The following is a 12,741-nucleotide window of genomic DNA, read 5'->3' as shown; positions in this document are numbered from 1 at the left end:
TCGATTCCCAGTGTTCATGGACGTGTTGGTCTGCGAGACAGATACTCTGCAGTGAAATAACTCTGCAAAGCAATGTGAGAGAAATCAAAGAAAAAGCTACCTAATATTTATATTACTAATTACAGGATTTACACTTACAGAAATGTATGGAGCAGTTCAAAGAAACATCTTCTCACAGATATAATAAAAAATATTAATAAATACATTTGTTTCCCTTATTTTTGTTTGGAATAGATTTCTAGAGTAAACCGTACCCAGAAAAGAATCAGCTCTGAAATCCAGACGTTTCACGAGCAACTTTACAAGGTGAAAGAAAGTAGAAACAGCCGCTGCCTCTTTTTGCCTTTTAGCAAAATAAAGACGAGGGTGGAGGGGAACAAACTCGGAGTGTTAATGGACACAGTAGAAAACTTCTTGTTGATCGTTACATATTTGTCAGTTGCAGGAGAGTTAATGACACCGGGCTGATAAAGTTGATTTAGTGAGTCCAGTCAGAGTTCATAACCACAGACACTGAAGCACTGCAGCCTGCAGAACACACTCATTCACTCCCATCGATCCAGCAGGTGAATCAAAAAACCCGTCAGTCAGATGAGAAGAGAGAAACCAGTTGTACGATGATACCAACGATATAATTCAGTTATAATTAGACAGAGTTTCTTAAGGCTACACTCTGCTCTGAACCTTCCTCCACCCGAGCCACAGGGATTTAAACGTGAGCTGAAAACGCCTCGAGTTCTGTCTCCTTCCTGTGCTGAAGTCAAACAAAGTTCCCACTGTTTGACATAGAAAGGCCTGATGGGATCATAAAGCCAGGGGGAGGAGGGGGTCACATTGAGAATGAGAGTGTAGGAAAGGGGAGGGGGTGTCAGGATTTGATACAGTAAAGAAAGAGGAGGGGATGAATTGCACTGGGGAGGTTTCTGGTCTGGACCCGGCTCCTCTAATTGGATTTATTTGGTGGCCTCTGTTTTTGCTGGACAAACAGATTTAAATGGGGGACCCTGCTCTTTCTGGTGGGCGTCTGTGTGTCGAGGAAGTTGTGCTTGTGTGGGTAAAAGTTTGCTTTGTCTCTGAGGGCGATGTTTAGATTTCTGCTCTAAGTCCGTACCTGACCTCCATGCTCATCAGAGCGGCGGCTGTGGTCGTCCAAGTGCATTGCAACACAGTGAGTGTGGGAATGTGAGAGAGCGACGGGAAGAGGAGAGCACAGAGTGTGTGTGTGAGTGACCCGATGTGTGTATGAGTCGAACAAGTGATGCGTGGTTTTTGGGCCGGACAGACAAATATCCTTTTGACACTCTGAAGGTTTTAGTCGGGGAACAGTTAAAGTACATGAGGGGTTTTACATCATTAAATAGAGCTGACAACTCTGTGTCTTTTAGTCTGAGGACGAGTGATTTCTGGTCCATGTCCAGGTGGAGATTTGCAGGTTTAATGTGCACAGTTGCATATTCTGGGGAGAGAGAGACGGTGGCAGACTTGTGATTTTGTTATCTGAGTTTTGAATCAGATTTCAGAGGAGAATGGAGGCCTCGCTGAGCTACAGCAGAGTCCACCAGGGAATTCTTGGTTATAATGTGTAAGTCCTGACTCTCATCAGGAGCTAGGAGCTCCTCGCTGTTCCAGCAGATCACACAGTGTCTGTTTCTCTTTTCTCTCCCTCTGTGCTTCAGAACAGGTTCGTCTTGATGGTGGGGTTGGGTTTTCTGTGGAAGGACGACAGGACTCCGGCAAAGGGCCCGGTCATACTGTCCGCCGGCTGCCAGGCCTTCAGAATCTCCTGAGTCTGGACAGCCGGCTGGGCCACGGCCGGGTTGGACGGCCCCAGGCTGGACCAGCTAGGCGGCTTCAGCCCCTGGAGGACCGGGGAGCTGGAGGCGTTGATGTAGCCGGTGTTGACAGGAGCCGGGCTGGGACTCAGGCTGGCAGGGCTGCCCATGTTTCCGTTGGCTGAGCCCGTCAGGGAGGCCGTGCTGTCAGGCGTGGGGCTGCAGGTGGATTCTTTGGACTCATCATCATCTGAAGAAGATCTGGTCTCCCCGCCCTTCTTCCCTCCAGAGCTGCTGCTGCCTGTGCTGCCCGTGGTGCCACCAGAGTTGTTGTTTTTGGAGTTGGCTGCACGCTCCTGTTTACGAAACTTGGCACGCCTGTTCTGAAACCAAACCTGGAGAACACAGACAGAGGTACAATAAGCTTTCCAGTGAAGATGGACAAACAGAAACATGAAGAAAAATGGTCCAATCTCATATTCTGATTTGCAGTGATTCAGGTGAAATAAGAGCCTGTTGGTCTCACCTGTACCCGGGCCTCGGTCAGGTCTATCTTCAGGGCCAGCTCCTCTCGGGTGTAGATGTCCGGGTAGTGCGTCTCCGCAAAGACCCGCTCCAGCTCCTTCAGCTGGGAGCTGGTGAACGTGGTCCTGATGCGCCGCTGCTTCCGCTTCTCGTTCAGGCCGGAGGGGTCCGAGAAGAACTTGTACGGAACTGAGAGAGAAAAATGAAATCGGTTAAGTCGTTGGAAAGCAGCAACATTTATTCAGTGAAACACTGACCGATGTTTTTTAACTGTCGAGGCCGTGGATCACAATGACGCGCGGAGGCCGTGCGTAAATGGCGCAGGAGCCGCCACACGGTCCGATTCTCAATCGACAATCAGCTGTTTTCAGCAAGCGGATGATCTTGCTCAGTAATTTCCAGTTTATATGAGGTGGATTTATTTATTGATAAAATAATGACATCGTGTTCGGATCCAATCAGAAATGACGATCAATAAAAAGAATGTGTCCAAACCAAACTGGCGGCCTGCAGGCCACGTTTATAACGGGATGATTTAACGGTAACACCGGACCTCTGTAATCAGCTAATTTATCCGATTAATACTTTATATTTATTAATTCATGACCTAAAGAAATTATTTTTGTTTATTGTGTTGGCAGGATTTATGGCCTTTAAGGTGAAAAATTATTTAGCACATTTACCCAAATGAATTAGTCTTAAAATATAAATAGAACCTTATAAAATGTGTTAATGTAGGCTATACGTGTTTTGTAATAAAGGATTTCAAGTGTACTTTGATCGATGCAATCTGAATTTTATTGCTTGTAATTAAAATGCATTTTAATGTATTAAAATGTATTTAGAGGAGTAGAGTCGTAAGACACAAACCAATATTTCAGCTCAAAATCCAAAGACTCGATTAGCAAGAAACTGTATTTCACTGCTTAAATTGAATTATAATATATAACTATAATTTTCTTTAGATATTTTATTTAAAATGTTAAATAAACATTTAGAATAATTGCTACAGCTTGATAGGAGGGCCTGTGGCCAACAGGTGTGTGTGTGTGTGTGTGTGTTCGTCAAGATTGATTTCTGTGAGCTCTCCATTGTTACATTTTTTGTAGCAATATATTATTTTTATAATTATTAATATTAGTTATACTATTAGAGATCAATGTAAAAGCGTACTAATTTATTGGCAGATTAATGCACATATTCATAGACAACAGTTCAGGTTTCACCTTAAAACATCTCATTTAAAAATTGTAATAACATTTTAAAAAATGAAGCATCTTATAAATGTTTTTTGCATTGATTTGATTCTTAACCTCTTAACATTAATTCAAATTAAATCCGTGTAAGAACCATTTCGGCCTTATGCTGTACAGGTCGATCATTAACAAAACATTCTATTGACAATTAAATATTTAACTTTAATATTCATTGAAATGGTGATTTCCGCAGCTGAAGACAGAGGAAATGTTGGAGCTTCTTTTTTCCTTTAGCTTTTTAAAAGAAGGATTCACCTAATGAACAAGATGTCCCTCGTCCATATAATGTCCCGTTTATTAATATAGACCTTTATATGGCAGAGCATTATGGATCATGTGTTCTCTACCTGAGGAGTAGGGGGTGGGCTGGTGCTCCCGCAGGGCTCCCAGTGTGCAGCTGGCCGTGCTGAGCGGGGTGCAGCCCGGGTTGGAGAAGGGTCCGCTCCGGATCGGGTTGTACTGGAACGAGCTCGCCTGGCTGCAGGAGCTGAAGTCCGCGTAGGCCGACGCTTCCATGGCCGCCATGCAGGAGTCATAGGAGTTCAGGTAGGAGTAATCCATCTTATACATGGAGGTCAGCCGGTGCGAGCACCGGGTCTGCGGACACGACGGGAGGAGGTGGGAGTCGGAGCGGCTGCAGGGGACTTTTTACCCCAGGAGACGGAGCTCAGAGTCGGTGTGTGTCTCCGGCGTGTCCCCGGACTGAAGCTGGCTCTCTGCACGTCTCCTGTCAGCTGCGTCACAAAGCTGCTTTCTTTTTTAGTTTCACTGTAAATAATCCAGACGTGTTCTCTTTTCCTCCCTCACTTTCTCCTGGTTCTCTCTTCTTCTTGTCCTTCTCCTTGTCCTCCTTGTCCTTCTTCTTCTTCTTCTTCTTCTTCTCCTCGTCTCTCCAGTTATTCGCTCTGCGCTCGCGCTCCGTGTGACAGCGCTGCTGCGGCTCGCGCACTGTTTATAATAAACTTGGCTGAGCGCGAGACAATAGCGAGGCGGTGGTCTGTCGTTTCCATGACAATGGCACCAGTGAGCGAGCGTGCACACGGACAACCCCCCACAACCCCACCCCTCCCTTCTCTCCTCCCCCCCACTCACCCACTGCACCGCCCACGCGCTCGCAGGTGTCGGCAGTGAAATGATCTAAAAACTATTTAAACATCTCTTATATCTGTATTTGTGTTATTCTGCTGAGGTCGCTCTGCTCAGATGTGACTGGAAACAACAGTCGCAGTTTAAATGATCAGATTTTATTTACATAAATCCATCCAAGTGCGTTTATTATTAATCAATCAATCACATTTTCTGGCTCTAGTCCATATTCACAAATCACAATTTGCCTTAACAAGGTTTGACTTGCTCTGCCCTGAACCCTCGACTAGAGGAAAAAATAACAAAACAAAAGACATGGCTGGGAATGAATGAGTTGAATCAGCCCATAAACTCTTCAGGTGTAGAAGATGCTTTCTGTTTATTGTAGAATCTGTGTCTCCCTGTAATAAACCATATTAATTCTCTTTGTTCCACTGTCTTAAAGAAATACAGAACGACGATTCAAACCCAGGAGCTGAGAAACAAACAGGACCTGACATCGGCTTAAATCCACCGAGACACGTCCTCTTTTTCATCTCCCCATTTATTCAAATATGACCTGGTCGCAATTAGACTTTTGGGTTTTTAAATTAGAATATTGTTTTGGAGTTAGAGGAATAAATATCTGAAAGCAGTCCTATAATCCGCTGAGATTAAATGAGCAAACATCTATATGGAGTTACTGTGCTGGCTTTGTCCGGAGTTGGATGCATGCGTAACAAAACTCACACTCGGGATATTTTTCCCAATTCTGTGCTTCTGGAGAAATCTAAAGTGTCATCGGTTTGCACTGAGCTTCTACCACGTCACCTTAAGAGATACGGGCCTACATTTACAGCCCAAACTGTATAATCCATCTATTAACTCGTGCGTAAAACGCGCTTTACGCGCAGGTGTGTGTTGGGTCCCAAACACTTGCTGCGTCAGAGACAAGTGCAGCAGAGCCGCAGAAGTCTTTATGTGTCGAGAAAAGTCCAGATGTGACGGTGATTGTCGAGATTAAAAGCTTTGATTTGATTCCGATCACTTTTACGGAAGATGTCACCAGAGCGCGCGTCAGTTTGATGTATAGGACGAGAGAGGGAATTGGCTGCGGAGACGACCGCGACAGGATAACCGTAAACGCATTGACGCTCCATAAATTGGTTTAAGTTTATTGTTCGGTGTCATACAATGTGATAAGTCATATCCCACACGGCACACACACTCGCGCGCACACACGCACACACAGAGGGTTTAACACCGACAGGCAGGCGCGCGCTCCATCCAAACCGTGGTGCCATTTAGAAGGTGGCATGCGTCTCAGCCTCTGTTCGTAGAAATTAACAGGCTTTTTATTAGCGGATAGATTTCACCAAATAATATCATCCACAAAGAAACAAACAAAATTACGTTGTGACGTGAAGCACGCGAGGAATTAATCGACTTAGGCTCGTGTGCGCGCTTATAAAACGCATAATAACGGAGACCAATGTGTGTGCGCGCTCTTATCTCTGCTTTGACCAGAGGCTGCATGATGATGGTGCTTAATAACATTATAACACACACACACACACACACACACACACACACACACACACACACACACACACACACACACACACACACACACACACACACACACACACACACACACACACACACACACACACACACACACACACACACACACACACACACACACAGTGCAGTATAAATGAGTATTATTGATAGGGCTTGTGTGAAGTGTTTATTGTGTGGTCAGAGGTTTGGGGCGGTGCTCCGGTTTTTCAGTCTGGTGCAGATGCTGGTAAACACAACATGCGTTAGAGCACAACATGTCTACACGGGGCGTCACTGTGACTCTGGCTCCAGCCCTGTTTCACATCTAGGCCTGTATCGCTAGTAGTGACTCATTATTGATGTAAAACACATATATCCAGAGTTAATAGTAAGTAAGAAACGTCCTTATTCTGCGTAAGATTGAGTGATTTTTGTTGCACCTGCCTCTGAAGAGACAATGACAAGTCCCGGCTCCTTTTACTGACACGTTATTATGAAGACTATACAGCTGTTATTTCACAGTTGAGACCATTTTACCTTTATAGATTCTTCATCGTGACATTAAACCCTGTAGTGCCCCATCAGATGTATCTCACTGTTTGTATTGTGTCCTGTAAACGGTGCTCAGCCCACGAGAGAATAAACACTGTGCAGTTGTAGCAGTGAAACATTTGTTAGATGAGAACACAACATTTTTCCCAACGGACTCGGTATTTAAATACACCATTAAGTTCTGTGTGATCATGACCGCAGCCTGTTCTTTAAACCAAACACACATTTGATCTAAACCCTGCAGTGGGCCGCGGCTCCCAGGCCGTGCCGGCTGTTGTGCGTCCTGCTCCCGTCTGGAGGGTTCAGAGGTGAGTTTACCAAGAAACTTAAACAGTTTCACAGTTCAACTCCGCGGCTCTGCCTCCGTCCAGGGAGGAAAAAAAAGAGCATCGGCCAGGAGCGACCCTAGCTCTCCCGCTTTTCACGCATTTAAACCTTAATCCCTTCAAAGAGCAGGGAGCGCTCTCTCCCAGGCCGCTAATCCAGCCTTTAGTGCTCCGCGCGGCGCTGCAGGGGGAGACCCTCTCCTCCGCTGCGGAGGCTTTAACTTTGGACTTTTACATTCATGGGCCGATGGGACGGAAACAGTAACGGGGAGCTTTGGCATTCATGACGTCTGAGTCAACAGAAGAGGGGACACAATGGTCCCCTAGAGGCTCCTGAGGGCCCCTGAGAGAGAGGGACCCCGACTATAGGGATTATAGGCCAATGTGTGGAGCACTGGGGGAATCTTGCACTGTCAGTTTCTAGAGTTATGATTGAGATAGCATTAAAGGACCGTTACACATTTTATTCTGGTTCTTTTATTGAAAAGCAGTCATGCACCATTAAATGATGAGGCTTTAATGTCCACGGGGGACAAAACACTATGTAAACTGAGGGATTAGCACCATTGTAATTACCCACCAGTCTCCATATGAAGAATATTAATCCATTGGTTTATCAGGGTAGATAGTATTTAAGGTGATAGAATAAAAGTCATTTTAATTGAATTTCTTATAGTGTTTAGTTTTATGTTTTCATTGATTAGTAAATTTAGGCTTCTTCCATCATGCTTCATTAATACTTATTAAACGAATGAACCTATTTTCTATTGCAATGATATTTATTGGGGATGTCAGGGGGCAGCCATTAAACTAAACGCTTTTCCTTAAGGGACTCTGCACTTAATGTCTTTTTATTTTTCAAGGAGAAAACCAGCAGCCCTGCGCCTCATATTTATATTCATCCATATTTATTTGTTCGCGTATTTCTAATATGATCTGTAGAGGAATCTTAATTTAATCCTCTCTCATGCTCCACCTTGATTTAGCACACAGATTGGCCTCGAGGAATTAGCGTGCGTCGTGGCGCAGACTGGGCTCTGTGACGGATGGGTGGCGTTGATGGAGAGGTGTGTGTGGACAGAGACAGGGGGATAAGGGATGAGCAAAGGATGTGGCAGCGGCGACACATGTGGTTTGAAGAAAAGCCACGCGGGAGGCCCAGCAGGCCGGGATCTGTCCCGGGACACGCGGTGGTGGTCCGAGGCTGTCAGTCAGTCAGAGAGAGAGAGAGAGAGAGAGGGAGGCTGCCTGCTCCATCCATCATGGGAGCGCAGAGAAGAACATGGCCCGTGTGCCCAGAGACGCTCTCCTGCCTCTGGAGTCAGGCAGCTATTGATTCTCAGGTCTGGGCAGTGAGATGTCCTTTGTGAAACACGCAGTTTAACGCCCTGATACATGCGGAGATGATTATTAAGAGTTAATTGAAGTCAGAGCCACATGAAGCCAAACGGATTTTACATGGCATGGTGGGGGAAGCTGGGGCAGAGGCCTAATGAGGAGGGTTCAGTGAAACAGAGACTTTAATATTTACAACAATTCAAACTTCCACTGCATTAAGGAGCAGTGTTTGAAAGTAGCTGCAATAGTATCAACAGAATACCCACGGATCTTTGTTTTAAGGTGCGCGTAATTATGTAAAATAAACACAAGTCATCAATTAATCCAATTTTATGTAGATTCTCCTGCAAATTATTCATGATTATATGATCCTTATATCTTAATTATTATCAGTTGGCCATAAATTCATAGATTAAATAAATATATTAAATTTCGAAACGATTTGCCTTATTTGTTGGCCCCATGTGCGCTCCTGTGCGTTTTTCTTTCCTCTGAATTTAATTGGACATCTTGTTGTTGTACATATTGAATTATTGTGACTATAGCCTTTCAATGCAGATTGAACATGGAGGGGAAGTGAGGGAAGAGTAGAAATCTGTCACAAGCGAGTCCATTAACGCTGATCTAGTTGGCACATTTGCGTATTTTGTTTGTGCGCAAAATACGCACTGGCTGATTGAATTACCTCGACACACACAAAAGATCTTATTAGGCCTTGCTGCATTGTAGTATATCTGTACTCACCACGTGTCTGCAGTTTGGAATGGTTGTTAAACACACTATTTTAAATGTCTATCAACAGTTTAATGACAGTTCTGGTTTTGGTGTCTTGATTTTAAAAGGATTTTCAGGGGGACATGTTTTTCCTGTACAACCTCCATCCTGATCCGGGCTGACTGCAGGCCAGCCTCTCCACCTGCACCGTCACTGAAATGTGTCGTGTCATCGTCCCTCCACGAGCTGCTCTTTCCCTCGGAGGTGGGTTTAATCGCGCATAAAATAAAATCAGAAATCACGGATCCTGCCGTTAACACCGGCCCGCGCGCCTCTGCAGCGGCGATGCGCATTTGATTTGCCCGATGATGGATGAGAGACGGTGCCGGAGGGAGGGAGGAGCAGGGAGGGAAGTAAAGGTGGTGGTGGTGCTCCCGGCCAGGGTGGAGGGGGGGTGGGGGTCCCGTCGGTGCGCCTGTCCCCGCATTTCAATCCCCAATTACCGGAATGTACCGTGACGCTCCGGCTCGAGACGAGGGTGCGTATTTAACCGGGTTAGAGACGGAGCCACAGCACCAGTTTGTTGTGGTGGCGGTGGAGGCCTGGTGGTGATGCACCTGTTTAGAATCACACTGCAGGGTCCTGGCTGAGCCTGGTGCTCCGCTCTGCAGGAGGGAAATATAAAGAACTAGATAGACAGTGTATTTTACATATAGGCCTAAATTATTTTTTCATGGCTGTAATTTAGGATGAAGCTTTTTATAATATAATAAAAGTGGTATATAGACCTGTTGAAACAAAGAAACACAAACACCACAGAAACCATGAGAACATGGATGGGAAATATGTGATTTATTAATCTTTTGTGCTTCATATTGTCATTGATCTTCAATTTTTAGATCTGAAGCATAATGTTGGCCCAGATAACAAACGGATGTGGGCCACTTCAGGACACGAGGTGGCCCTTCTGGCCTTCTTGTGGCCCGGACAAAATGGATGTAAGTTTAAAATGGACCACTTTCAAAATGGTAAATGTGCCCAAATACCCCCCAAAAACAAAACATGGGCCTGTTTTGGCAAACATGCGGTGCTCTGGGCAAAGTCAAATCTGGATGAGAACCTAAAGGGGTCCATGTAGTAAATGGTGAATGTGGCCCAAACAGCACAAAACTAATCCGGCCACCTTTGGCACCTTTGGTTGACAGGCGGTGTAGCTGTGGCTTACTTGTGTCCCAGATCTGGCAAACAGGAGTTGACCGCCCAAGTGCCATCAGTCCATAAGGGAAGTGGGCCAAATCTGGAGCCAAAACAGCTTTACTACATGTGCTCATCATCATCACAGAGAAAAGATAAAAAATATCCATACATTATCTTTTAAAAATATTGGATCAAACATTTCTCCAAACCTAAATAATGTGCCACAGACACAGAATCGTTGTCAGCACCCGCATTCATCAGCCTGAAGTTTAGTCAAAAATGCAGCCATTCATTTGAACCAATCAAATTACACTCAAACTAATTCGAGTCCGCTCTAACGTGAGGCGGCCGCGCGCTCGGCAGCCGGGCCGGGACGCAGAGCAGCTGCGGGTTATTCTCATGCTGCGTCCATCTCTCCACTGCGCCACCGGACCTGTATTATCCTAATGGACGACGGCATGTTACTTAAAAAAGAAGCTTTTTAGGATAAAAAAAAAAAACCGGTCCCGAGAGACCACGGTACACACACACACACACACACACACAGGCACACAAATCTCACGCACACGCACGCACACCACAGCTGGAGCGGTTGAGGGGATGGCCGCGCGCATGGAGAGCTTCTCCAAACACGCTAATTAGATCTGCAGCTCTGGCCCCGCGCTCTGAAAGCAGCCCTGCAGCGGCGGGGCGCGCGGAGCTGTGGAAAGTTAATTGAATTAAATTCCCTCTAAACTAATTAGGCTGCAATCTGCCACGCGAGCTGTCCCTGAGCAAGGTTCGAATTAGGCGGAATGGATTTGTTCCTTTTCTTTAAGAGAAAGGAGGACAGACTGGTGTGTGTGTTTTTTTTTGGTGGGGTCCTTTATTCGTCTTTTATGCTAATTCTCCCAGGGGAGGGTTGGATTGTCACGTGATCACCTTGCGGTAACCTGACGGCATCCGGTGTGTGTAACCCCCCAACCCACAGCTCCAGACATTAACGCATTAAAGGTCAGAGAATCCGAATAGAACAAACACACAAAATGGTTATGAAGCATTTTCAGGCATGAACTCCGGAGAATGTCGGCATGTTTAGGTACGGACTCTCTCCAGGGTTTCCCTCTCACACATGAACAGCAGCTGGAGATTCTCCGGTCAGACATCTTTGTCACTATCTCCTGTGTGTATATGGCACCAAATTTTTGCGTCTGTTTGCGTGTTAGAAATATACCAACACACCACTAGCTTGCAGTGAATCCTCTAGAGGATCTCCTGCTGTGTTCTCCCATGGCTCATTCCGACATTCTGCTGAGTTTTTAGAAGGGGGCTGGCCGGAGAAAGTCCGAAGGCTTTCACTCAAGCCGTTTTCAGACATGAACTCCGCAGAATGTCCGCAAAATGTTTCCAGACGTTCTCTGGAGTTTGTCTCTCACACATGAAGACTTATTTGGACAGATCCACTAACAAAACAGAAATCTTCGGAGTGTAACGCATTCACACATTTTGGTTTACAGCTCATCAACACCAGAGTCGGCTCTTATCACTAAAAGCTTGATCCTCGTAGGGGCCTTCTACGTGTACGCCACTGCTTTCTCAACCTGAAATATTTGTTTTCTTTTTGTTTTTGTTAGAAATGTCATCAACACACCCACTTGCTGGCGTTGACTCATCCAGAGGATCTTCTGCTGCTTTCTCACATCAGCTCATTAGGACATTGGGGGCTCGCTGGCAGAGCCTCTCACTGGGACATTTACGTTTTCACATACAGCCCCTCCAGAGAATGTTATGAGATTATCCGGAGTTCATTGCACGTCTGAAAGCAGCTATTTGTGCAGCCTGTGATAACTGTGCTGCTCCCACTGCAGCTGCAGGACTGAGGAGCATCTCCATCCTGCAGCTGAGTGCACTGAGGTAATGGAGGTGAAATCGATCGCTCTCCTGCGGGGGGGGGAGGACAAAGAGAGAAAGAGAGGGGAGTGAGGGAGAGGAGGGGGTGTTAGTGTAAGAGTATTGTGCGGAGGGACACGGATGAAAATCCCCCGTTAAGAGCTGGGGGACAGATATGATAATGGGAGAACCTCTGGTAGTCATTCATCATTCAGCACCTCCACCTGGCTGCACGCTGCACCTCTCTGCTGCTGCTGCACTCAGCTGCACAGCCAAGGTGTTGAAATCAAACACACCCGAACTTCAGCAACACACACACACACAGCAGAGGTTGGTGTTCAGGAGCCCTCAGCGCTGTCAGCGGGTACAACTAGACCCCCAGAGCTGCTGCATGTCAACTGGTTTGGATTTTAAAAAGCATTCTCCAGGCATTTCACAGCTTAACTATCGAGCCGTCACCGTAGAGAGGGAGATGCAGCGAGATGCACCAAACCCCCCCGTTCAGACTCAACCTGCAGATGTGATGATTCGGAGTCTGCACTTCAAACCTGAAGGCGACCGAAG

The 12,741-nt window shown here is 46.0% G+C and overlaps 1 protein-coding gene across 1 annotated transcript; it reads right to left on the bottom strand.

Annotated features, from left to right (window-relative positions):
• Nucleotides 1-3: 3 nt before the first annotated feature.
• On the bottom strand, nt 4-4,123 carry phox2a (paired like homeobox 2A). The gene is made up of 3 exons (XM_035153956.1): nt 3,901-4,123; nt 2,299-2,486; nt 4-2,167 (listed from the first exon to the last, which is right to left on the bottom strand). Exons 1-3 carry the CDS (start codon nt 4,121-4,123, stop codon nt 1,673-1,675), a joined length of 906 nt encoding a protein of 301 aa, XP_035009847.1. The 3' UTR covers nt 4-1,672.
• Between the last annotated feature and the right edge of the window lie 8,618 nt (nt 4,124-12,741).

This window comes from Hippoglossus stenolepis, chromosome 4, assembly GCF_022539355.2.
Source record: "Hippoglossus stenolepis isolate QCI-W04-F060 chromosome 4, HSTE1.2, whole genome shotgun sequence".
Lineage (NCBI taxonomy): Eukaryota > Metazoa > Chordata > Actinopteri > Pleuronectiformes > Pleuronectidae > Hippoglossus > Hippoglossus stenolepis.
This window is presented reverse-complemented; position numbering and strand designations above follow the sequence as displayed.